Source organism: Anguilla anguilla, chromosome 3, assembly GCF_013347855.1.
Source record: "Anguilla anguilla isolate fAngAng1 chromosome 3, fAngAng1.pri, whole genome shotgun sequence".
Lineage (NCBI taxonomy): Eukaryota > Metazoa > Chordata > Actinopteri > Anguilliformes > Anguillidae > Anguilla > Anguilla anguilla.
Window position 1 is genome coordinate 57,401,835 of NC_049203.1, and position 25,596 is coordinate 57,427,430.

Consider the following 25,596-nt stretch of genomic DNA (forward strand, 5'->3'; position numbering starts at 1 on the left):
CAGTCAGTGTAGGAGGGGCAACACTCAATTATCAAGAGCTGCTTCCTCCAATCTCAGCCAAAATAAGAGATAACACGAGAATGTGCAGCAGGGACAGTGGGTGCCCAGACAGTAAACAGATCCAAGCAATACCAGACAAGCCACACCAGTGGGAACACCCTCCCAGCTAATACAGAATGTTCTCACAATGTTACTGGAATGTTCTGTCAGTGTTATGACATTGCCACTACATGTCAGCCACATTGTGAGAAAGTTTTGTGTTAGCTAGGCTGACCTATTCAAGGTGAAATCAGAAGCAGTTTTCACCTGCGTCTGCAGCCGGGCGACGATCTCTTTGCGCGCTTTCATGACGGAGTCCAGCTTGCCTGTCACCATGATGGACAGGCCCTGATCCTTGGCCAGCGACAGCTCAATGTGAGCCCCCGTCCTCTGCATGATGTCCAGGCACACCTTGGCCTCCTCGCCCTCCCCAAACTGACTGTTGTCTTTGTAACGCCTCTCCTCCAGGGGGACATGAAACACCTGGGGGAGCGGAGGGAGATGGGTGGGAAAGTCAAAGAGTTTCAAAGTGTTCAAGCAAAATTTTTCATGAATTTTATTACATATAATCCATCTAATTTATAATGTTAATTTATTTTGAGCAAAATCCTGTATCCAATAGGACTTATATCGTTTACACTGTACGTATTTTTCATTTACAAAACTGAAAATGTATTGGAAAAATCAGTTTAGTTAGGCCACAGCAAGATATCTTTGACCTACTTTACTTTATTACTGTACTATATACAGAGAATATGATGACTATTGATCTGCTTCTCACCTGTGTGATGACTGAGGCCTTTATGGGGCGAATCTTGCTCCAGGCTCCTGTGGGCTCACCCGACTTTTCCCCCGGTGCTCCCTTCTCAGGGAGTGGGGGGAAGGCCTCCAAATAGGTGGGGATGTAGGCCTCATCCTCTGGGGTTCCACCTACAAAGAGTGAGGCACCCTGTACTGACTGTGTGCAGGGCATTGCTCACTGCCACCCACCCTTCATCCTTCCACCCTGCATGTGGCTGGTTCCACTGATTATTGATGATATGTATTTTTAGATTGTAAATGACATTATTGTTGAACTATGGAAGCAGGCCAATTTGCCATGGCCCCTCCTCCCCACTTTAAGGACCATAATGTAAATAAGCTTTTTAGCTTTCTTGTGTTCTCCTTGATTGCTTCGAAGATTGATACTTGATGATGTCCCTGCTTGAACTTACTCGTATTTCAATGAATCAATCAATAAAACTCTTCACACACCTGACCCCATACTTCTTCCCTGTTTCCCTGTCATACCTGTGATCTCCGCATCCCTCAGCCCGCTGCGATGCTCAGCGAAGCTCTCCTGGGTCAGCACTGCAACCGAGCTCATGGTTCAAGGGTATCCGCTATTCCGCTAAGAGAGTACGGGAGACAGAAGCAGTCAGGGCCCCCGACACAAGGCTGTCCACTGAGTACAAACGAGTACACACGACACAGCTCTTAGGCTTCCCACTAAAACAATGCCATAGGCTAATATGTATTTCTTCTTTAGCCTGGTTTCCACCGACCCACCGCAGCCATGTGTCTACTGTTGTACAGCAACTCGACAGCTGTCTCTCAATCGTAAGTCAGTTCCAGCAGCACACTCATGAGACATCACAAATGCTGAAAAAGCACCTCAAAAAGAAATGTATTTGGTGTGTACTTTGGCACTTTTTTAATGGTTTTCTTCAATCTACTTATCAAAAAGCAATAGAAAATTGTCATAATAAATATTAAGGTAAAACACATTCTCTGTTCATATAAAAAATGTTTTATCCAACAGTAGCAAGTAGTGAAGAGCAAGTATAGAAGGCTAGTATGAAGATTACTAATTAGTTGGAGGGATAAAGAATATGAATCACCCTAAAAATTCATGTTATTCATGAGTCTTCTTAACTTGAGAAATTATTTTTGACCTGACAATGACAACCATCCACTACATTTTGTGCATATTAGACTTTTGATTTGTGAATCAAAAAGGCTCCCCAAGGCTTAATTTAAGAATGAATGGAAGTCTGTGAATGAGGAAGATTCAACTAAGTTTGGGCTTAAAAACCTCTTCTAAATACCAAATTTAAAAGGATTGCCGCAGTTTACAGAAATTAGTCATTTGGACTATTATAGAAATTACTCCCTGGACTCCTGTAACCACTTTGTTGCATTACAATTACATTTCAATCACTTAGCAGACAGTCCAACTTACAGGAAGTGGAGAGCATCTGTGTTAGACTCAGGAATGCAATATCACCAAAAAGACACATAAGATGCATTATAGCCTGTACGTGTAAAGTTAACTGAACAAACTAACAATTAGTCATTTACATAAAAGCACATACCACTGTACAGATAATTTACATTTTCACAGCTAAAAAAACCTACAATCTTATCCCAAAAGGAAATGCAAAAAATTAGGACCACCATGTCAGTGGAGCCATGGTGTAGTCTGAAGAGTCTTTAGCCTGGGTCAAAAAAACTGGCAGGGTTTCAGTGTCCTGACCACAGTGTAAAGCTCATTCTAGCTCAGGGGAACCAGAACAAACAAAATAGACTTGGAATTGCAGGCATGCAGAGGGGGAGAGTCAAGTATCCAGAGGTAGCAGAACAGAGAGGTATGGCTGGTGTGTAGGGTCTGATTTGAAGATACAACAGAGCAGTCCCTTTAGTCCCTAGGCTAGCACCAAGTTTTTGAACTTGATGTGAGACAATATAGGTAACCAGCGGATGGAGAAGGGGAGCGACATAGCTGAGCCTGGGGAGACTGCAGATCAGATGAGCAGCAGTGATCTGGATAAGCGACAGAGATCTGATGGCAGAGACAGGGAGACCAATGAGGAGGGAAGTTCCAGTAGTTCCTGGGGGTAAATGACCAGGGCCAGAACCAAGGGCTGGGTGAGAAGGTGGTGAGGAAGGGGAAGATTCTCTGGAAGTTGCATAGGAAGAATGGGCAAACCCAAAATGCCGCTGCGAGGTTCTCGGAGAGGAACAGCTTGTTCACGAGCACCGCTCTGGGATACCCAGCAGCAGATGAAGAGGATGACACTGTGTGTGCCATTCAGTGTAAGTGAAAGGTCCAGCAGGAGGGCCAATCTGGCTGGAAAGTGCAGCACCTCAGTTTTAGCAAGTTGAGCTTAAGCTGATGGTTTGCCATCCAGCTCGACTTGTCCTGTAGTAAAGCTGAGATACTAGCAAAGACCAGTGTACTGTGCTGTATGTCATCAGTGTAGCAATGATAAGATGATCAGACAGGCCATGAGAGTCCTGCACCAGTTCAGATATCCATGGGTACCCATGGACAACCCACAAAAAACACAGCTGGAGGGTGGATAAAAGCACATAAAACACGTGGTTCAGTTCAAGGGTGGAAATAAGAATGACATGGAGCAGGGATTGGGCAGGTCCATTTTAAATTATGTGATGAAAAACATTTTTTTGCAGCCTTTGAAATATTTTTGTGGTATGAAATAATCACACAGGATGCAATCTCCAAGACGCTCCCCATGTTAATTCATACTCACCTGATAAAAGGTCAGTAACCAGAAGGGTCCGTCCTGAAGGAGGCTACCGAAAGCACTTCAGTGTATGTTTCTGTGGTCAGTCCTACAGGGAGAGAGTCAGAACAAACTGACAGCTATTTGGAAAAGTTCTGAAGATACTTCAGGTTCTAAAACTACTTCAATCACCTTACGTGGTTCTCTAAATATCCATATAGCCTAATTGCATAATACACAGGCTAAATTGAAAGCATGGTGCATCTTGACTCCTTCATATATAAAGGAGCTAAGGAACCAGTAATAATTTTCACAGGTAATAAAATGGTGATCCAGATGAGCATGGAGAATCCACCTCATAGCTCAGTCTATGACATTTCTATGAAAGCCTGCTTGGTTTGTGGAAGCCCTGCTTGCTTCCCTCTGTGACATGTTTGCATGCCATGCACCAGCAAGCTTGTCCCCATTAGCCAATCCACTATCAAACATGTTCCATCACTGTAACTCTAAAGTAAAATCAATATTCTATAGAATACCAAAACAAAATCACACTGACTCTGCTCATCAAATGGCACCTGCCCTGTGCTCCTGTTTACACCACTTGCTCTCTCTCTTCAGCTGAAAAAAACTGGAAAACCACCAGTAATAACAAAGCATCAGGGTTCTGCACTCAAATTTCACGCACACAAAACGTTGTGCAGTTAAATCCTACACCTAATGACGATTCCCTTGACAACAGAAGCCCCCTTTGACACTGCATTGAAAACAAGCTCTCGGCCTTGGAGGGCACCACGCCCACCCCCACACCGTCCCCCCTCCCCTTCCTGCCTCCCATCCCCAGCCTCCAGGCACCTGCTGTCACCAGGTGGGAGGCTTCAGAAAAAGATCAGACTATGGATAGCCTCCTTTGCACACCCTGGAGACTGAGGGGCTAATTAGCGACTCTGCTTGTGTAAAGAAATGGACCGGCCTGTGGGGACCTCCACCGCTGCAGCACAGGCCCCACCAGCACCTGCCTTCTGAACCAACAGCGACATCAGCAAATTTCAAAGGGGCACTTTCAGCTCCAGCAGCAGTGTTTGGAGGGAAAATTGTGCTCCTGGAAGCGCAAAAGCATTGCCTGTGACCTCAGTCAGAAAACCTGCCATAGGCTCTAGGGCATTGTGTGAGCCTACGCTTTGTGCTAATAAATACTTGCATCATGATGCACTAAATGCATCACATGCTGGAATTCATCTGATTTGTTTTTGGCTCCATAAACCTACTACACCAGCATAGCACAACTTCAGTAAATACTTCAGACAATCCTTGGAAGCTTAGCTGCTTTTTCTAACAATACCACGAGCAGAAAAGAGACACACTACAGGGAATTGTACGCAGCTGAGACCACATTCCCAAAACAAGACCCTAGTGCAGAAAACAACTTTACCAATGCACCACGAATGTCAATTTATATATCTGAGATAATTAAACATTATAGGCATTTCTCATCACAATAGTCTCTCACTCCATATCAAGGATAACGCACCATGGACAGCGCACAACAGCCTCATCAGCAAACTAACTTAATGTTCCAATGATTAATTCTTCAAATAGTCCATGCTATCACGGTCAATTACATATCCATTCTTACAACAGCTAGCTTATTTAGCATAATGTCTATACGCTCACCGCGCTTCTTCACGCCCATTTAACAGCAGCATGACTACAAAAAAACATAGAAGTTATCGTATGTACACACGCACAGCCATAGACCTATACAACGTCACTATAACGTTAATTTACATCTAACGTTATAGTCTACATTAAATGCATGAACACAGCACAGCAACATTTCTAAACTCCGTTATAGTTAAATCCAAAAAACAATAGACTGTGTTATAAGCTAGGTTTGTGGTGTTGTTTTCCAGAAAGCTTGGCATGCGTACGATTGTATTACACATTGTATCAGATGGCTAATTTAGCTACACAACAGCAGCTTAAGATGATCTAAATTTGCCAGCAACATAGCCGATATCTAAGTTAGCAATGTTAACCAGTTTATTCTTGGCATAGCAGGTATAGCCAAGTTAAATGTAGCTGCATTGTAAGTCCCTTGATATAATGTCAACTAACGCAGCTATCAATAACATGTTAGCAATCTAAAGAGTGGGCTGTCCTCTAAGGCATTTCTGATTTCTAAATAGCTGCATAAGCATAGCTCCAGTTTAAGTTCTAAGCGTACTGTATGCCAATAGCAGTTAGCAACGTAGCTAGCTTTTCAGACTATTGTGCATTGGCTGGCGCTTGATATTTTACATAAAAATTCAATAACACCCAACTCACCCTACACGCTCACTTGTAGCAAGACAGCTAGTCTAGTTAACGTAGCAGCTAGCTTCACCAACGCAACTAGCAAATCAGCTAACTGCACCATCTAAACTGCTATTCCTGCATTTAACACACACCATCAACTACATTACAGCAAATAACGTTACACAGCAAAAGAGTAGCTCGCTGTTATCGAGATCAGTTAGCAAGGCCCAACATTAAACCCTCAATTTGGCAAGCTGCAAGCCCAGCAGGTTAGCTAGTCTAGCTAGCTTAAGTATCTAGCTGCTAAGTTAGCTAGCACAATGCCAATTCCAGTAGCTACTACTGGCTTCATATGTCATCATTTCTCATTAGCTATCCATAAACAATCGCAATACTTTAAATGCAATACCACTGTGGATACCTTACTATACAAAATAAATACTGCCTTGAATGTGTGCTCGTAATGCTTGCAATAATGACAGGTCTGACATTTCCTCACCTTTTGAGCATAGACTGTAGGAAATCCTTTCCCACCCCGTTTGACAGCGAGCAAGCTACGAACCGTTTACGCACTTTCACACTCACGATATGTAGCAGCTCCCTTACGATTGCCGCGCAGGGATTCCACGCACATCGACGTGCTGTCTTTATTGTACCGTCAGGGAAACACCACTTGTTTTCCACACAAGCCGTTTATGTTTACTGAAAGAATTGTCGAACTGGCAACCGTAATTAGTAGAACCAGTTCCAACAGTAAAACATTTTCCATTGGTTTTTGATCAAGATAATTAAAATGCGACGTTATTTAGTTTAAAGGTGAATTCATAAACATTTTAATGCGCTTCTTCACCTGGTTGCAAACTCTCCATCATTGTTGTGAAAGCATGCCAATTTACCACACCACCATACGTCGAACTTGTTCGGAAAATGCCAAATGACCGGAACTACTTTCCATTCAAAACATACACTTCAAGTTGTATTCCAGGTACTTTAATGTGGCGACATTATAAAGGTAAGTTTCCCTTATATAATGGTAATGGCAATAAGGGTAGGCTATAGGCTAGAATATATTTTTCAGGTATTCAATGAGGTTTTGGGCCTTGCTATAATAATACGCTATAGTAATTTAGTAAAGTGTATTCACATGCTGAACAAAGATTCGTATAAAAAAACTCAATGCAGCAAAGTCTGGATGCAGCAAATAGCCCATGGAGGGCTTATTGCGGGGAATAGACACAGAGCAGCAACGACGCTGTCCTTAGTGCTGAAAACATAAAATCGTACGAATACTATTTCGTTCCATCTGGCAAAGCCATTTCCAGTTTAGGAATAAATTGACTGAACACATGTTCACAATTTAATCAGTAGACATATGTAGCTTTTAAGGTTTTAATTAGTTTTGTCAGTAGCCTACAAATCCGATGTTCACAGAAACATCCCCCCAAACAGTGTGTCGGATAGTGTGTCACTGAGGAGTTAATGGCTCGATTGTGCAGCTTCATATGGGAGTATTTAAGTAGCCGACATAAGCCCATCTATGGCATTTATTTTCATTTATCTTGGCCGCTTCTGTCTAGTTTCTTCAGGTAATGCTTGCTTTATTGATTGGCAATAGTAGGCTACTCCCGAATGTCTTCTCATGAGATTAACTGAAACTAACAACTTGCACACAAAGCGTGCATACAAATTGTATTATTATAACATTTCTCGTATGAATTGAAAATGGCTCACAAACTAGTGTTAGGAAACAATAAGAACTTCTTCCTGAGACGTACTTTTAAATAGTCTCCGCATTTATAGCCTCGATCAATAAATCTGTGAGGGGTCAACAAATAAATTCAAATCTTTATCAAGTTCCGTAACAGAGTTTAAAAATATTTAATTATATTCAAGATAATAACATAATGTACAGGCGCATGTTTAAACTTTGCTTTAACTGCTTATCGACTATATATACCAACACAACAGAAAACGACTTTCACACACGCACTATTACGCTACTATTAAGGTTATTACTGTCATTCATCTCGCATAGGCTACTTCCGGTTAAGTTGTGAGTTTCTAGACAAAATCAGCACAAATGTAAAATACTTTTTCAACCGTAACCTTGATTTCATTCAGTTCTTTCACTAACATTTGGTAGTCCCCATCTATCCATCTGTCTCTTTAAGATGAATCAATGAATGAAACGGACCAGACAGACGCCAGAGGGGCGTGTTCTGAGTAGTGACGAAGAACCTGGCCAATCCTCAACGAGCAGCTCTGGGCACCTGCTCAACTGGCAAAAGCGATGCAGTTTCCTAGTTTAGAAACTAAACTGCTTTGTTTCACAAACACGTAGCGATTCCCTATGTAAATACGCGTATATGTATAAACATTTTTTGAAACGTTTTGTCATGAATTGGTGTCCTATATGAAATACACAACTTAAATAAGCTAGAGCTATTACATGCAATTATCAATTGTATAACCTATACCAAAAAGTTGCTTTTAAAGATTAAAAAAACAGGCTTAAAGGTTCAAATTTCTATGCAAAACCGTGGGTTTAATGATTAAACGCACCATAAACTTGTGCTATGTCTGCTTAGGTAAAACAGCCTACCACACCTACATCTACACAATACATGGCCCCTCCTTCTTGCCCCCCTTTCACACACACAGACGGAGTGAAAGAGAAAGAGGCGAAAAGAGAAGGGAGGGAATCAATTCCTGGGGCTATCCCATACGGCAAATCGACAGTGATAGTGGCAGGAAACAAAGTACATCAAATGAAACAAAGGGCTGGTGGTCAGCCTCATGAAATCATTGAAAAGAACTCCACGGAGGTTGGACTTAAAATGAAACAACTACAGTATTACTGAGCGAATTGGTTTTTTAGAAACTCTGTTGCGGTACGTGAACGGAGTCAATTAGAAATAATAAAAATCTTCATTTTGTCTCTCCTTTGATACTGATTCGTTTTTTAAGTACTATATCCATTACCGGGTGTATCGAGGGAGGAAGAACTTCTAAGAAAAGGCAACAACTTCGGATTTTTCACACTGATGTTTTAAATACCGAGGCAACAAAGCGACGATATTATACGAGTTGCCTACTTTTGGAATGGGGAAGTGTGCGAGATGACTGATTCGGTGAGTGTAACATGTTTTTTTCTCGTGATAGATTTTCATGTCTTATTTTTTGACACTCGATGAACATATAAGGAAAGCAGATGTTCACTTATATGTAAACAAACATCTGCTTAAAGATGCATGCTGAAGATCTGTGTTCCCTTGTAAATGTTATTTTGAATGAATGACCATTGTCACGAGCCTGTCAGACGTCACTTACCAACATACAATTCGGCATTAGTCTTACTTAAGACACATAAGGTATACATACATATAAATCTTCAGCGGCACACCATGGCACATTGACATCGTGTGTATACCAAAAGTATATATATTTATTTTGTAAATATGCATTGGTTTCGATTTTAGTTCTGGGGCAGTTCAACTTAAAGGAGAAAATCTGTATTGTCATTCCTCAAAATTTACCTTAAGTGATTATTTTTAACCACTTATAATTCTGCTTAACGGGGCTGTCAGCAAATAAATTGCATTCGTTAAATTATTTACTAGAAAACCTTGGCTTGATTGCCGTTGCTGTATTCACACTTTCACACGTCCCTTGTGTTAGAGATTATCCCATTACTGATCTTCTTAGCAAACCAGTGGCATTCTTTTTTTTGTAAGATTACTAATGTCGTCAGAAATATTTTATTTCCCTGGCTGTGTTTTCCTGTTGGGCAACCACATTTTCCTTTTTCCTGTCGGAAATGGGGCTGTACTTGTGTACTCTAGGATACACCTTATTTTTGTACAAATAATTGTCCTTCGGTATTTGTCAACATATATTTGCTCTGTACTTACCGTTTAGGTATAGGATTTGGCACGTGGGTCTAAGTATAAAGACTGATACATCCCCTGGGTTCATTCTTGATAATGTCTGACCAAGTGGTACTCAGTGAATGACTGTCATGTGGATCCATATGTTTAAGGGACTGTTTGAATTACTCAAGGGAAAAATATTGTCTGGCTTACTAAATCATAAAGAGAGCAACAGCTGATTTACTGTACCTGCCTATCTTCATCGGCCAAAAACAGTCCTTTACTGGTCATCTAGAGGCCTGAATTGATTCTTGGCCTTCCCTTGCATCTCCCCCATCATGTTGTGTATCAGACTGTCACATTTTCTTGACAGTTATCACAATGACACCCATTTTGGTATCCTGAAATCAGAGCTGCAGCAATGGCACCATGAAAGAGTTGACAGCATTAGCTTATGATATTCATGTTTAAACTACTGACTTACTAATAACATATTTAACTGCCAACTGAGATACTAACAAATGATATCCAAAATCATAGCTTCCTGCACACATCTGATTTTAAATAATCAGATGTGCTCCAATAAAATGAATGTCATTTTGAAAAAGAAAGAATCTAGTCGCTTTTTGGATTTATCTACTTTCTTGTGACCTCTATGTTGATGAATGAAGTACTTCATTATGGTCTTCTCCTGCTCTTGTTATGCTCCAGGTAGTTTCAAATAATCACCGGTCACTTTACCTAAACTTAATCCTATCCCCAACCATTACACCAAAAAATTGTACTGATCCAGGTTTAGTGCTAGGGGACAGCACTAAACCTGGGTCAGTATAATATCCAACCATGCGGCTGTTGTATCTACACCCTAGAACAGCCACATGGTTGGATATTTGTTTTAGTGTGTGGCAAAAAAGGTTTGATTAAATAATGCTCCCTATACATTACAATATCTCAGCAGACTGTAGTTAAGATTGTTATAAGCCAGCAGGTCTTTACATCACTTAGGTACTTGAGTACATATAAATACTGCTTTTTCTCTGAATAAAATTAATTGCATTTTTGATATTTTCAGTTCAGTCATTGAGAACTGAAATAAAGTGAGAGTGGGGACACGCTGGATCCTTGGATGTACTGTATATTGTTTAGCAATTTGCAAATAGAAATAGAAACAGGAAAGTTAATATATGTCATATGTAGCAATTCCTGGTTTTACTTTAAGTAGGTAACTGTACTTGGCGGAAGCTGACAGTTTGTGACTTCAGGTTGGAATAGGAACCTGCTTCTAGTAAGACCTGGGATGACTCAACTTTGCGTAAGCAATGATAAGCTATTTTTATTCCTGCAGTCTTTCAGTTTACCATGTTGGGAGTAGTCTTCCTATAACTGATATGGCCTTTAACCCATTCAGTGTGACAAATATGCGATAATAGAGGAAATCAGGAAGGGGTAAATACTTTTTCACAGCACTGTACCGTTATAGGTTCTGCAAATGCATGCATGGGTATCAGGGCACATTTTCACTTCCTGTCTCTCGCATTCTGGGGTGCTCATGCATATCCTTATGCCTATGAATTCCCTGTGGAGTAATTGTTTGACAATGTGCTTTCTATTTAACTGTGGTATTGTTGAGCATTAAGGGGTCTAAGGAACTGAGATTCAATCACTGAAAGAAAAGTAACCTCTCTGAGCAGGTGTATGAGTCTTAATTGTACTGTGGTTCAATAGGCCATTTTCTAAAAACTGCAGCAATTAGGCAGTAATACAAACACCAGAATAGATGAGTGACTGAGAAAAGTATGAGTGTAGGGACTGTATGTTCAGTCGATTGAAAAGAGGGGGTGGTGAGGTCAGTTGTGGACAGAAGGTGGGTAAGGGGATGGTGACAGAGCCAATAAAAATAAGAGAGGAGGTAGAAAAGAAGGGGGGTATGGATAGGGAGAGCTCACAGAGCTCTTCAATGGGTAAGTAAAAGAGGATGGAGGAAGAGAACAGACACATTGTGGACAATCCCAGCATATTGCCCTCCACTTCTCTTTCAGACATTTAAGGAATTTTCAGAACTGCTGCTCACTTGCATGAGTATGTGCTTCCAACACATACTCATGCAAGTGACTATAATATTTCTGTCTGAACACAACAGCCTTTCTCGGCAGAACACAATGCCACGTGGGAGAACCTGTCAAACAAGCTGGTGCTGTTTTTTCAGAAAGATGAATAGAAAAAAACAAGGGTACAACTTCTCTTAGTCATGCACCGGAACATTATTCTCTTAGAATATTAAGCACAGTCTGTGTGAGACTGTCTGATATATGTCCATCATAGTCAGTGTGACCCTCTGTGTAATAAAATCCTGATAGCTAACAAACGTTCGCAGTAGCTGCCCATAGGGAAACATAGGGAAAGTGAATGAGTGTCAGTAGAAAGGTCTGGTCTACTCAATTTGACACTCAAATAATTCTAGCCTGACAGCATTTGGAAAAAAAATTAAATATGAACTGCCGAGTTACAGCCAAGAGCAGAAATCTTGTGGTATTATTTTTCTGGTTATTTTCTGGTATCTGGTGAATGAATTAAGACAACAGTGTCTTTCATATTTCATTAATGCACTGTTCATATAGAACTTTCTCTCTATGTAAGTGTGGATCAAAGTTCTCATTCTTTGTTTCCCAAGACAAAGTTCTCATTATATTATAAGATACCTTTTCCCACCTGCTTGAGACATAGGTGTAAATGATTGTCTGTATACACTTATCCTGTTTTGTTTATAAGTCTTCCTCTGGAACTGTGATATATCTGACTTGTATGTGTATACCAATAACACATTAACAGGCTATTAGCAGTGTGAGCAACTACTCTATTACTTTTTTAAAAAAAGCTGCTAGTAATGGAGTTCCTTGCTTGACATGGAACTGAAAAATGTATGTTTACCAAAAGGCAAGTTTGCATTGGTCATTACCTGATAGAACATGCACGCACCACACCCACTGACTTTTGATGGCCCTATGACTGCAGCAGAGTTTACTGCTGTTAACTGTTCAGCCACTACAGGCCCTACCACAAGATCACTGCATCCTTCACATTCAGAGTTTCTGATGACAACAATGGGGTGCTTTCCCTTATTTGGTATTTGCCTTATTTTCACTGGAAAGAGATTGACAGTTCTGTTTAAATGTTGATATGGAATGTAAAACCAAAACAGTGTCATTGGGTGTTTGACCCGAATCTGGCCTGGTCCTGAATGTGGGCTAAGCTGACTAGTGAATTTGGCACTGGACATGAATTGCTTCCATGAATTGCTTTCACTCACAGGGACTGTGTACATTAGTGTAAGCACAAAGTGATATATATTTGGTTGGGCTTGTGACCTAAAATATTGTATTTGTACCCCATAATGAATAAACTTCATTGTTTTACAACTGTGTAGTAGTAGCAATTTAAAATCTGAAAATACTCAGGGGGGGCATAGATATTCATTATCTGAGATACATTTGGTGGTGCAGTATATCCAGGATGCTAGAGTTCTATCAGTAATTACATATCAACTGTCTACTATTTCTGATAATTCACAGGTACAGTATCACTACACAAAAACATTTATTTATGTGTTTTGAATGCAGGTCAAGTAATGACTGCTATATCCATCCCCTCAGCATGCAGTCATAACTTGACAAGAGGTTACAAGAGCTATTATGTCCAATGCTATTTGTGTGGAAAATATAACAAAAACTGGAAAAGCTAATTCTGGATTGATATGCAGTGAAGCATAAATGGAATACATTTAATGTATTTCAGGAAATCAAAATATAAAAGGGCCGGTGTCAGCTATACACAAAAATGCTGATGTGAATATCCTTAGCCCAGTGGTGTCATAACACTTTCTGAAGCTTCACATAAGTGCCAGGGATAACCTTTCAAAGTCTGGTAGTTTTACAGAATTTACATAGTTACATGAAACACAGTATGCGGATACAATTTCCCACAGTGTTCTCAAATTAGATATTCAGGTAAATATAGCACTTTGACAACAGTTGGACATTGGACAGCAGGGTGAGGAAGTAAGAGGAGTGGCTGAAAGTTCCTGACAAGCTCAGGAGATAATGGGTCAGGAAGATAACTTCAGTACCTATTTCAGGAATAATCATAGTTCTTATTATTAAAATGTTTTTTTAAAACATTTTTATCTTTCTTTCAGGTGAGGATGACTTGTCTTTTGTGACCTTTGATCCAACGCTCTGGTTGGTGTAGTGAAAGGGTGGAAGAGAGGGACCAAACTGAATTGAACAGCTGAAACTGAATCTATCAAACAAAATGTCCCTCCCAGAGCCAGCCCCTCGCTCTCATACACCACTGTCCTCCAAACCTGTCCCCAAATCCAAGCCCCCTGTGCCAAGCAAGCCCTCACATAATGGTTCAGATTGTCCAGCAGTGCCAAAGAAGTGCAATGAAACGAAAAACGTGGGGAAGGTGAAGAAGATTGTGAGTAAGTTCACTGAACAGGAAATCATGGATGGAGGAGGGCGCACAGGGGAGATGAAGTCGAAGGGAAGGCCCAAAAGGGCCCCCACCATTAAACCCAAACCACGACGAATACTCCAGACGGGAGTGCAGGCCCCACCACTACCATTGAAGATGAGTCGCAGGGTAAAGATGGTGAAAAAGGAAGCCAATGAGGAGGTGCCAGGACAAGGAGAGAACGTGATCATCTCTGTCAGAGAGGAAGGAGGGCAATCAGGTAGTTCATTGACATGATTTTCATCCTTTTTCTGTTGCACTGTATAATGGTGTCATGTTACTGGTCTTGACTTGATTGGGAAGTGATTGGAGCTTGTGATTTTAATTCTCAGTATCTATTATTATATTTTTATCCTGCCATGGCATTTTGTCTCTGAAAGTCACCATGTATCCTTAATTAGTGCACTGCATCCTTTTCATTGACATGTGAGGAAGTTCTTAGTTTCACCCACTTGTTGTTTTTTAGTTATAGCATCATGGCATATGTTCAATTTTACGTAGACAGCTGGATCAGTCACTGAGCAGTAAACTGTTACAACTTTAAGCAATGAATGGTCGTGATGTCAACCACTTAAATGTTCTGTCAGTATATATACAACTGTTATAACCGAAGTAAAACCACTCTAATTTATGTAGTCATTTGTAAACCAATGAAATTATACTTATGATACATAAAGTTTTTTCATGCTTCTTATATGAGAAAATATCACATTTTCCTGATGTCTGTTGTGCTGAATGTGTTGTAACCAGTGGTTTTTACATATGGACTGCAAATGTCCTGTTTCTATTTTTGACAGCCAGCCACATGCCTTTGATTGCTGGGCTCAAACTGTTTTTGTTGCTGCATTGTTCTGTTTTCTTTGCCTAGAAGTGACTAATTCAGGTACGGTAACAGGTTGAGTCAGGTGATCAACAAGAAACAGATTTTTTTGGTATATTGGAGGGTAAGCAACAGGGATGTAACAATTTCCATTACCACACCATTAAAATTAGTTATAAAGCATTTTTAAGGCTCTTCTTGTGGAACAATGTCATAACTTTCTAAAAAATAATAATAATAAAAGCTCATTCAATCTAATATCTCCATTCAATGAGAATTGTAATGTTTAGTTAGTCACAAAATGGAAAATAGAAAATGATCATACCAGAGATGGCGCATGATTTATTATGTTTACAGCAGGATGTAAGGATACTGAGTGCTTAAAGTTTTAAGAAAATTGGTAGAAAGCCTGAAGCGTCATTCTTTAAAATTTTTAATAAAAATGAGAACCAATAATAATTTAATTTCTGTCACGATGAATTGCAGCTTCTTGGATAAAACCAAGAAAGATTTCTGGCTCATTAATAGCTCGAAATCTAATAGCTAGAAATCTTTCACTCTGCTACACTCTGTCACATGTCTACCAGTGGCATGTCTGGATTGTGCAAATCACCATTCCAGTGTGACAATGCATAGAAATATAGACATGCACTTCACATTGACAAGCATCGGCATTTATGATAACTCACTGACACATGCAGCAGTCACCTTAATGCTGGGACTCATTTACCGCCAGAGCATGCTGTACTGCGCTCTTGGTTCCTGTTGTTCAGAGAAGCTGAGCCTCTGTATCACAGGATGCACGTGTAGGAACAGACTCAGCAGGAAATGACTCTGTAACACAGAACTGTGATTAGAGATGGTCAAAAGCATTTGGAAGTTCAAAGGTTGTTCCCAGGTGGAAGCAGGAAAAAGGTGTCATTTTGTCTTTGACAGTTAGCTTTTTTTCTTGTAGGCTAACATCAAACAGGAAGGCTAATAAGAAAGAGGGGTGAATCGAATAAAAATCTTTTTATTCTTTTTAATTATTACAAGAATTTGTGGAAATTTGTAAATTGTTGCTTTAGCAGTATGTTTGGCATCATTGTCTTGTTGTAGGATGAAGCACCGTCCAATGAGATTAGAGGCATTTGCTTGAATCTGAGCAGATAAGATGCTTTTGTACACTTCAGAATTCTTTATGCTGCTACTAACAGCAGTTACATCTTCAATGAAAAGACTGGCCTATAATTATTTAAATTGATTGGTCCCCTCCTTTGTAGAATCTGAAGAATAATGACAAACTGTTTTCCTTTAAATATGTCTTGTGTTAACCCCCCCCCTCTTTTTCAGCACCTGATGGCAAGGAGGTACAGAGGGAAGTGCAGATGGATGGTGGAGTGGGAGCAGAGGTAGAACAGGACTTGGAAATGACTTATAACCCCCATTGTGAGAAGGACTGCAGTTGCCCATGCCACCTTGAGCGGCCAGGAATGAGGCTGGTGTGGGTTCCTGTGGAGGCCGAGGATGACGAAGTGGATGGAACCAGGGATGAGGAGGATAAAGGCGCAAAACCAAGTGAAGGCGAGGGAGGGAGTGGTACAGAGGAGGAGATGGAAGAGGAGGAGGAGGAGGAGGAGGAGGAGGAAGAGGTGGAAGAAGAAGAGAAAGAAGAAAGTGGGTCTTCAGGAGTGGAGGAGGAGGGGGCCCAGCTGGGCAGGGCAGAGAGGGCAAAATTTCAGGAAGTTTTAGACATCATGATGAGCGAGCAAACAAGGAGGAGGTCAATGGAAACTGATGTGCCCCAGGTTGTGTTGACCTCCTACATTCCCCACATCTCCCACACTCTACCTCCTAGTCTTCGTAATGCAACTGTGGAAGAGGAAGAGGACTCGGTATATGATACCACACTGGAGGAAATTATGTTGCCCTTGGTAAAACCAAATCTAGCATCAGAAATGAAACCCATAAACCCAGCTAAATACACCACCAAACCCCGTTCCCGGGGCAGACTGTCCTGTCCTACAGATATTCATGCTGAATACAATACAGAGCTGGAGCCGCCTCTGTCTCAGGGAACAGAGGACGTGCCCCCAGCCATTCCTGCACGGGTCCCCATTCCCATGAGCCTTCATCCTGCCAGTGTTCCTCGGAGCAGCACTCTGTCCCAGCTCTCCCGTGAGGAACGGATTGCCTTTCACCGCTCGCCCCTTCTGCAACCTGCTGCTGACCGCTGTCTGCCGTCCAGCCCACGCCTGCCTCACCGGCTTCCCCCACGGTCCACAAGTCCCCTCGTTCCCTGCCGGCCCCCTCCACAGCCCCCAAAATCTGGCCCAGAAGGCAGACGCCTAAGCACCCTGTCTATTCCATCCACTCAACAACCTAGCGGTGGGTATTGCACTCTGTAACACTTTTTTCATTGATTAAACACTTTTGTCTTTTTCTTAGTGTTGGCTCCTGCTGCTCTTTTTTCCCCAGATATAGAGGAGGATGGTGAGAGTGACAGAGAGAGAGAAGACACATTGGGAGAGGAGCTGTAAGCTCATATTTCTTTCCCTGATTTTCTCCATTAACACCACCATCATCCTCCTTGGCATCCTTAATAGCAATTTGTATTTCCAGTAGTACAGAAAATTGTGTAGTTTGATATGGAGATATATTTCTTCTGAATGTTCTTTTGAATGTTTACTTTACCAGGGGTCCTAAAAATCTATCAAGGGGAGTGTCTGTGGACCTGAAAACTCAACTCCAAGATGGTGAGGATACGGTGGCATTGTAACTGTCTCTGTCATTCTTCCACTACAGCTAATACAAGATAGACATGCATTGCATATGGCCACTGAATGGTAGAACATGTAGAAACATGTCAATATGGTAAATCAAGTCTGCGCACTTAATGGCATGAGGTTTCTCTTACAATTGTGTGCAGCTTTATCAAACGAGTATTTGAAACATAGTATTAAAATTACAGATTGTTATAATATTCTAATTATTTCTGTTGAGTTTTAGAAAAATATTTAAAAATGGGTACATGGTGAAACACAGTTTAAACTTATGTTGATATTAGGGCACTGTGTTTTTCGTTGACCAGGTTTGAAGCCTGTAATTCCTTTTAACTGTGGCAAAATGCTGATTCTGCCTTCTCATGAAATTACTGTTCAGTAGTTCTTAACAATTTTCCGTTTTATACCAGAATAATCTCAACTAGCCGTGTAACGATCACAAATTTTTTCTACTAATGCACAATCATATGCCTTTCTGTCATTTATAATGTTTCTAAGTATTTCTCAGTAAACTACTGACACGTCTTTGGCACACATGCATGTTTCTTCCAACAAAGGTCTCTTGCTTCTTCCACTGTTAAAATGCTGTTGTCATTAATTCCAGTAATGTGATAAATCCCCTTTGGTTAATCTCTATACAAGGATGAACTCTGCTTAACCACACCTATGTACCTTAACATGTGTTCAACTAGAGTGGCTATAGAGATTTCAGGTTACTCATATGCTTTAAACCTGGTCTTCAAAAATGCAGGACCCTGCTTAGATGTATGATATCTTATCATAGATATAATAATGAAGATATGTGTCACAGGTGGGGTGACACCCCTGGGAGGGAGAGAATTGCTGGACACATTGAGATTAGTCATTCAGGACCTTTGTTCTGTAGTTGCTCCAGGGGCCTACGGTATGCACTTTTAGTACGTTGCTTTGAATAAAAGCATCTGCCAAATTAAATGCAATGTATAAAATGTAAAAAAAATGTTCCCAGTCTCTCCCTCCCACCTTTAACACCTGGGCTCATTTGCCAATGTAAGCCAGGTGTGTGCGCCCACTCGACAATTAGGTGTGGCTCTAGCCCACCATAATATATTTATGATAAGATACTTTCAATAAATGTACAGTATGATATGATATTTTAAGTGAATAATCTCTTAATTGGGATAACAATCATTTCATTTTTTCACTCTATGTTTGAATTTCAGGCTTTTTGAGATACATTAGTAATTGTGTTTGTAGCTGTTCCACTTTCTCCATGATGTCTTTGTCTAATTTTGTGCGCACTATATGTGCCTTTTAAGAAATATCATTCACATTATGGCAATCAGGACAGCACTAACCCAGCCAAACTCTACCTCAGAGCCCTTTTACCAGACGTATCGCGACACGGTCATCCACAAGGAGATCAAACGGCAGACAGTTTGCCGAAGCATTAGTAAGACCAGCGTGGACTATCAAATGGACTGGGGCGTTCGGAGGGGGACTGATCCGGAGGGAAGAGGCCGGGCCAGGGGGGGCTCCACACAGAGCACGCTGTGGCAGGACATTCCCTCAGTGAGGGACAGTGGCATCCTGCAGGCACTCAGCCCTGTGCAGCGGCAGCACCAGGAGGTGAGGAGGATACACAAGGGAACATAGAAATGGAGTTAAGGCTGAACAAAATGGGAATTGAAGAGGGAGGTGCAGGGGACACAGACGAAAGAGGGGGAATCCATAATGTGAATGAATGGATCTTTTCTGCTTTTTTAAATGTTGATTTCTTGAATCTGGTGATGAAGTTGATATGAATGATTGAGAGTGATTGTCTGTTAACACTGTCCTGCACTTTATTTCCCTGCACAACTCAGAGTATGTTTGAAGTGCTGACCTCAGAGGCCTCATACCTGCGCTCCCTCCGGGTGCTTACGGATCACTTTATGGAGTCTCGTGATCTGCAGGACACACTCATCGTCCGGGAGAAGAAGACCCTCTTCTCCAACATCGTGCGCGTGCGTGAGGTCAGCGAGAGGTAAGAGAGGAAAGGGATGCCAGTCAGTGCCTACAAGAGTCTGTTGTGTCCTCAAAGTGTATAGCAACCCATACTTGATTACATATGCTGGATTTAATTGCCAGTCTCCATAAATCTCAAGGTTAAGCTCATTATGAACATCTGAACTGCAGGGAAGCATGGGGTGATTATCTGTATGTGACTTTCTGAATGCATGAGGTTTTCCCCTCACAGTTCATAATGCAGCACTGTGACCAAATACAGCCTTAGTTGTTCAGCTCACAGCTGAATTATATTGCGGGCCAATGATCTAGATTACTATCAGGTTACTCTCCCACCAGTCACATTTCACAGCCACATTTGTTTTGTTTTGATGAGATGATCTGATTATCTACTATGGTTATATCAGGCATGTATTTTTTTGGCTAGCATTTACTTTTGCTGCTTCTGCTAAGTAGCCTATTCCCTTGCCACTGAACTTTAGACAAAAAGCCCATAAACATTAAGGATAGGCCCTGTAGAACAGGCATTTTTGGCTGGTCTCCACTGACTACAGAAGGAGTGCTCTGACCTCTCTGCATATTACCTGAAGGCAAATCATCTTAATTCACCAGTTATAAACTGGATATTGTTTGGATCCTCTTGTCTTCTGTTGTCTTGTTGACACTGTAGTCATTCTAGTCATTAGTGAAAATGAACCATAAGAAACGGGATTTCATTTAGCATCTTTCTCTCTGTTTTCCCCTGTCCCCACATCTTACTGACAGGTTTCTGACGGACCTGGAGGAACAGATAGAAAAAAGCATACTGATCTCAGATATCTGTGACATCATCTACTACCATGCCCAGCATAACTTCCCTGCCTACATTGACTACGTTCGTAACCAGATATACCAGGATCAGACCTACTCCGACCTTATGTGAGCAGAACACAGATTCTGGACATTTCTGCCAGGTTTTGTGCATGAGCCAAATCATTAGGTTTCTCACTGTTACATAATTTTGGTACATGGAGTAACTATACACTGCAGTGATCTGGAATCCATCTGAAGCTGGTTAGTCAATATAGTGTATCTGTATAAAAAGAAAACCAATATTTTGTTTGTGAAAATTTAAGAACCTTCCTCCTTTCTGTCAGACAGTAGCTACACGCAATTGACACACATTCAGGGCATGTTATCATTTCATTGACTGGTGTGTCCCCACTGTCCTGGCCACAGGCAGAAGAATGCACAGTTTGCGGCTGTGATTTCCCGCCTGCAAGAGTCACCACAGTGTCAACGGTTACCTTTCACGTCTTTCCTGTTGCTGCCCTTCCAGCGTATCACCCGCATCAAGATGCTTATTGAGGTGAGGGGGCTTCTGTCTGGGAAGGGCAGGGAAGATGCTTTACTAACAAAGCAGTAGATGTAGAATAATAAAATGTAGCTCTATATGGTGCTCTCATTCAGTTGCTTTAGTAACATGAATCTTGTACAGTTTTTGTTTGTACAGGCTGATTCATGTCAGATCAAAATATTTTCTGGCTTTTTTCTATCTTCAGAATATCCTTAAACGGACACAAGAAGGGACAAAGGAGGAGGAGACTGCCTCCAAAGCCCTGGCCGCTGTTTCTAAGGTAACAAACCATCCCTTCCCCACTCTCTCTCTCATGCCTTACACAGAGCAAACAATCCCCTCCACTTCTGGAAAATCTGTGTCACTTTGCAGTCTATTGTCTCCATCACAACAAAGGATATCCTCTTGTGAGGAGAGAGATAAACTGAGTAATCTTTTGACTTCGTACAAAGGAAATCTGTTAAAACTGGGACGGAATCAGCCAGATTAGAAGAGAAGCCTTTTATTTGGAAGATCTCCTGGAAAAACCACACAAAAAAAATTCCTGTAAGATTCTGCTGTTTTATGTTCAGGGGCCTCCAAAATGGTGCATCTAGTTGAAGCACTAGGTTCAGTGACATGGTCAAATGTCCAGAAAATAATCCACATGGTAATAAAGTTGGCATAGCATGGCCCAGGGATGAAGAATTTCCACTGGAATATTATCCTGTTCCTTATCACTTAATATAAAAATTGTTGTGGTTTGGACATTTAAAATTGTGGCAGAAAAGTTACAAAAAATATATTAATATCCTCTACATGGATAGCAATTGTGTCAAGCTGTACCAAGATGATCAACACGTACACTGCGATGTCAAAACAGGAAACATGGAAGTATGGGTTATCTCTTTATGGGTTATCTGGCTTTTGAAGGATCCCTAGCATTCACTTCCCCTTTACTGCTCCCCCCGCCTCCCCATAGATCATTGAGGAGTGCAATACAGAGGTGGGGAAGATGAAGCATACGGAAGAGCTGATCCATATTGCCAAGACCCTGGAGTTTGACAAGTTAAAGGTACGTATGTGACACTGCCAGGTAACACAGTGAACTTACAGAGATGTGCATAATGTCTATATTTTTGTGACATTATGTGCCATACAATTGAAGATTTCTTTCTTTACTCTACATAGAACGAAACATCACAATTAAAAAGTAAATATAAGGAGTCAGTAAGAAACAACAGTTAACATATTTAAGTGTATATTAAGGGTTATTGATATGCTGGCAGGGTTAATCTTCTAATTTACAACACACTCGTATCACAACAATTATAATTCTGAAATGGAATATGTATTAACAGTTCTCATTAACTTTAAAGTACTGATGTAAATAGAAATGTATTTTTATACATTTGCAGACATCAATATGCTGCCACAATGAAGCATAATTGTGATGTATCCTACCTGTTATTCAATCTCTTAAATTTGTGTTATCCTGAAATTGCGTGATCTTTTTAGAATTTCTTGATTTTGTGGTGGTTTAAACAGAGACCATACCCAGTTTTATAACGAACGTTCATTTTTACATAAATATGCAGGGGGCAGGAGAAGTTTAATCGGCTTTGGCCCAAATCATTGAGTTAATAAATGCTGATATATCGATAAAATGTACAAGAATATTGTATTTATTGCAACTATTTAAGTCAATGCGTGTGTTGTTTCTTTTCTCTCTGTCCAAAGGCCATTCCCATTATTTCCCAGAACCGTTTTGTGGCAAAACAAGGGGATCTTCAGGAGATGGCCAAAGGAGTCTCTCTATTCAATATCCGTTCCAAATTCACCCCAGTTTTCCTTATCCTCTTCAATGACCTCCTCATCCTTACCAGCAAGAAGAGGTCTGCTTTCTACTTTCCACATTTAGATTTAGAGAGATTTAGATTTAAAGTTAGCTGTGAGTTTCAACCCTTGTTCTCCTCCTCTCCAGCTCAGAACGGTATGTGGTGATTGACCATGCCCACCGGTCGCTGGTCCAGGTGAAGGTCTTTGATGAGGCTTCTCCCGGTCCAGGCTTCGATAACTGTTTCTGGTTGATCCTGCTGGAGAACCACCAGGGTCGCATCAGCGAGCGTCTTTTGAAAGCCCCAACCGAGTGAGTGAAGTCTGCACAGTGTCAGTGTGTTCTGTGCACTCTTCTCTCTATAATAGTTTACTGCATACAGCTAGTAGAGGCACTCACCATGTTGTGAAAGTGTATGTAGGTATTCATTCACCCAAAAAAGTTACATGCATTTGCCCCATTCGTATTTGCAGGTTTGGAGGTGTATATCTAACAAAATTGGAATAGAATGAAGGCACAAAGTCAGCTTTAGAAGGTTATGTGCTAAAGCTAGTTGTTGATGTTCATGGATTCATTCACCATTGTACTGAAACTCTACAATCATCTCTGCTGAGTAGAATAGCATCATTCCCATATCACATCCCTGTTTGCTGTATAGGTCAGACATGCATAGGTGGATGGCAGCTTTCCCTGACCCTGATGACCCAAAAAGAGATGTAGAGGAGGTTGTGTATGAGGACTGGGGTAAGTATATCTTACTACTGTATACCACTTACACACCCACCCTACCAGCCCCCAATCCTCCAAATTATTGATGCTGATCCTTTGTTTGTGTATGTGTCCAGACTGCCCACAGGTACAATGTGTAGAGCCATACATTGCCCAGCAGGCAGATGAGCTCACACTGGAACCTGCAGAAATCGTTAATGTTATTCGCAAGGGTAATGAGGGTGAGTAGAGGACAAGAGTACCAAGTATACTGTACCTTTTCCCTCTCCACTCATTCTGCCCTTCTTTACCTCCTTCTAATCTCTATATATATCCTTTTTATTTCCCCTCCTTCCCCTGCTTCCTGTTCTCCCCAGGTTGGTATGAGGGCATCAGGCTGTCTGATGGGCAAAAGGGCTGGTTCCCTGTGGGCAACGTTCTAGAGATTACCAACGAGCACGTTCGAAGGCGCAACCTTCGCGAAAGGTACAGAGTCATCCAGGCAGCGAGCACCCTCTCCCTTGGATCTAAGTTTAGGTCTGGACCTTAGCAGAACTGTTACCAGAAACATGATAACCTTGGGATGCCATCCCAAGCTGAAAACATCCTCAGCCCAGGAGAGAAAGATGCAGCCTGCTTGAAGACACTTGGACCGATTGGATGTGGCAAATGTGCACTCAGGGACTGGAAAAGGGAAGTTATTTGATGGACACTACTTCCTGAATGCTGTATGAAAAGAATGTTGGGTGGGTTGATTCATTGATTCATTCATTACACTGAACACTAATGCCAGAACACTTGTTTTGTTCCTAAATTGTAAATTGTGTATGTATTTTACACCATACCCTTGCCTGTCTTGGGGAACCAACACTACTGGTGCTTCTGCAGGAATGCCCTACTGTAAATGAAACAAATTTTTCACATTTTTATGGGACATGAACAGCTGCCCATGTGTCAATTGGAGTATAATTGCACACACTGCACCCACGCCATACATTCATTCCTGTACATCCATACTAACCAGATGAACTTGAAAACATCTTGAAACAGAAAATTACATCATAACTGAAGTAGGAAAATGAACTTTGAGGAGTTACAACACTGATACTGCTTAGTAAATGAATACCTATGGTTTACTACACTTTTCTGAACTTTGATAGCACCTGGGGTTGAATTTTATAGAAGGGCCTGAGTTGCAGAAAACACTTTTGACAAAACAAAACATTATCTAGAATGATCTAGGTTTTGCTGCATGTAACAATCGATCTGACCCAACTAGTTCACCATCTACTCCCATAAAGTGTTATATAAATTATTTTATAATATGTCCGTATTTTATGTGAAAATATGTATAAAAAAAAAAGCTCTTGCTTGGTCATACTGTACATGTTGCTCTTCCTTTTTTTTGTTTGTCCCTAGATGAACAGTGACTTTAATGCAAATTTTACCTGCAGAATAGGATGTTGGAGTTGACTAACTGGTACACTAGGCAATTCAATTCCTATGCATTTTTACTTACAGTAAAGGAAACAAACACAAACACTTTTGTAAAATAAAGCAGGAATAAATCATTCGTATCTCAATAATATATTTCATGGGGAAATGCATAAAAATTCCCCTTTTTATTATCAAAAGAACTGACCACTTTACCATTGCTGAATGTACTGTATTTGTATATAGATAATTTAGTTTTAAAACCAGTCCTGGACAACCAGTCCGTTTCAGTCGTATAGGGCTATATGGTGATACAGCACTCCCTGATGTTGATATTCTGTGTGGATGGATGTGTACCCACCCATGAACATGTGGGTATGTGAATGGTTTTCCTTTCATTGAGATTAATTGTGTACTTATTAATAAACAATTTCATAGCATTTTCACATTATCTATTTTTGTATTTTTTTCCTTGGCAAAGCATATCTGAAATGTCTGCCACAGAAGCATCAA

At 40.9% G+C, this 25,596-nt stretch overlaps 2 protein-coding genes across 4 annotated transcripts in view; one reads left to right on the top strand and one right to left on the bottom strand.

The window, feature by feature from the left end:
- The window catches only part of hdlbpb (high density lipoprotein binding protein b), a 21,515-nt gene extending 14,801 nt beyond the window's left edge, over positions 1–6,714 (bottom strand). Inside the window, exons 1-5 of one of the 3 annotated variants that reach the window (XM_035409478.1) lie at positions 6,340–6,714; positions 3,573–3,654; positions 1,330–1,429; positions 821–969; positions 307–522 (exon numbers count right to left, since the gene is read on the bottom strand). In XM_035409478.1, coding sequence (XP_035265369.1) covers positions 307–522; positions 821–969; positions 1,330–1,405 — 441 coding nt within the window. In that variant the 5' untranslated portion in view covers positions 1,406–1,429; positions 3,573–3,654; positions 6,340–6,714. Of the gene's footprint in view, positions 1–306; positions 523–820; positions 970–1,329; positions 1,430–3,572; positions 3,655–5,870; positions 6,262–6,339 lie in introns of those variants that run through there. The other 2 variants (XM_035409476.1, XM_035409477.1) reach the window with 2 other exon arrangements.
- A 1,800-nt stretch (positions 6,715–8,514) lies between these two features.
- On the top strand, positions 8,515–25,534 carry si:dkey-38p12.3 (rho guanine nucleotide exchange factor 15). The gene is made up of 16 exons (XM_035407651.1): positions 8,515–8,971; positions 13,902–14,441; positions 16,374–17,408; positions 17,499–17,556; positions 17,718–17,776; positions 19,161–19,411; positions 19,648–19,808; positions 20,555–20,707; positions 21,008–21,137; positions 21,331–21,405; positions 22,087–22,179; positions 22,845–22,999; positions 23,089–23,253; positions 23,600–23,685; positions 23,787–23,891; positions 24,027–25,534. Exons 2-16 carry the CDS (start codon positions 14,018–14,020, stop codon positions 24,197–24,199), a joined length of 3,123 nt encoding a protein of 1,040 aa, XP_035263542.1. The 5' UTR covers positions 8,515–8,971; positions 13,902–14,017; the 3' UTR covers positions 24,200–25,534.
- The last annotated feature ends 62 nt before the right edge of the window (positions 25,535–25,596 follow it).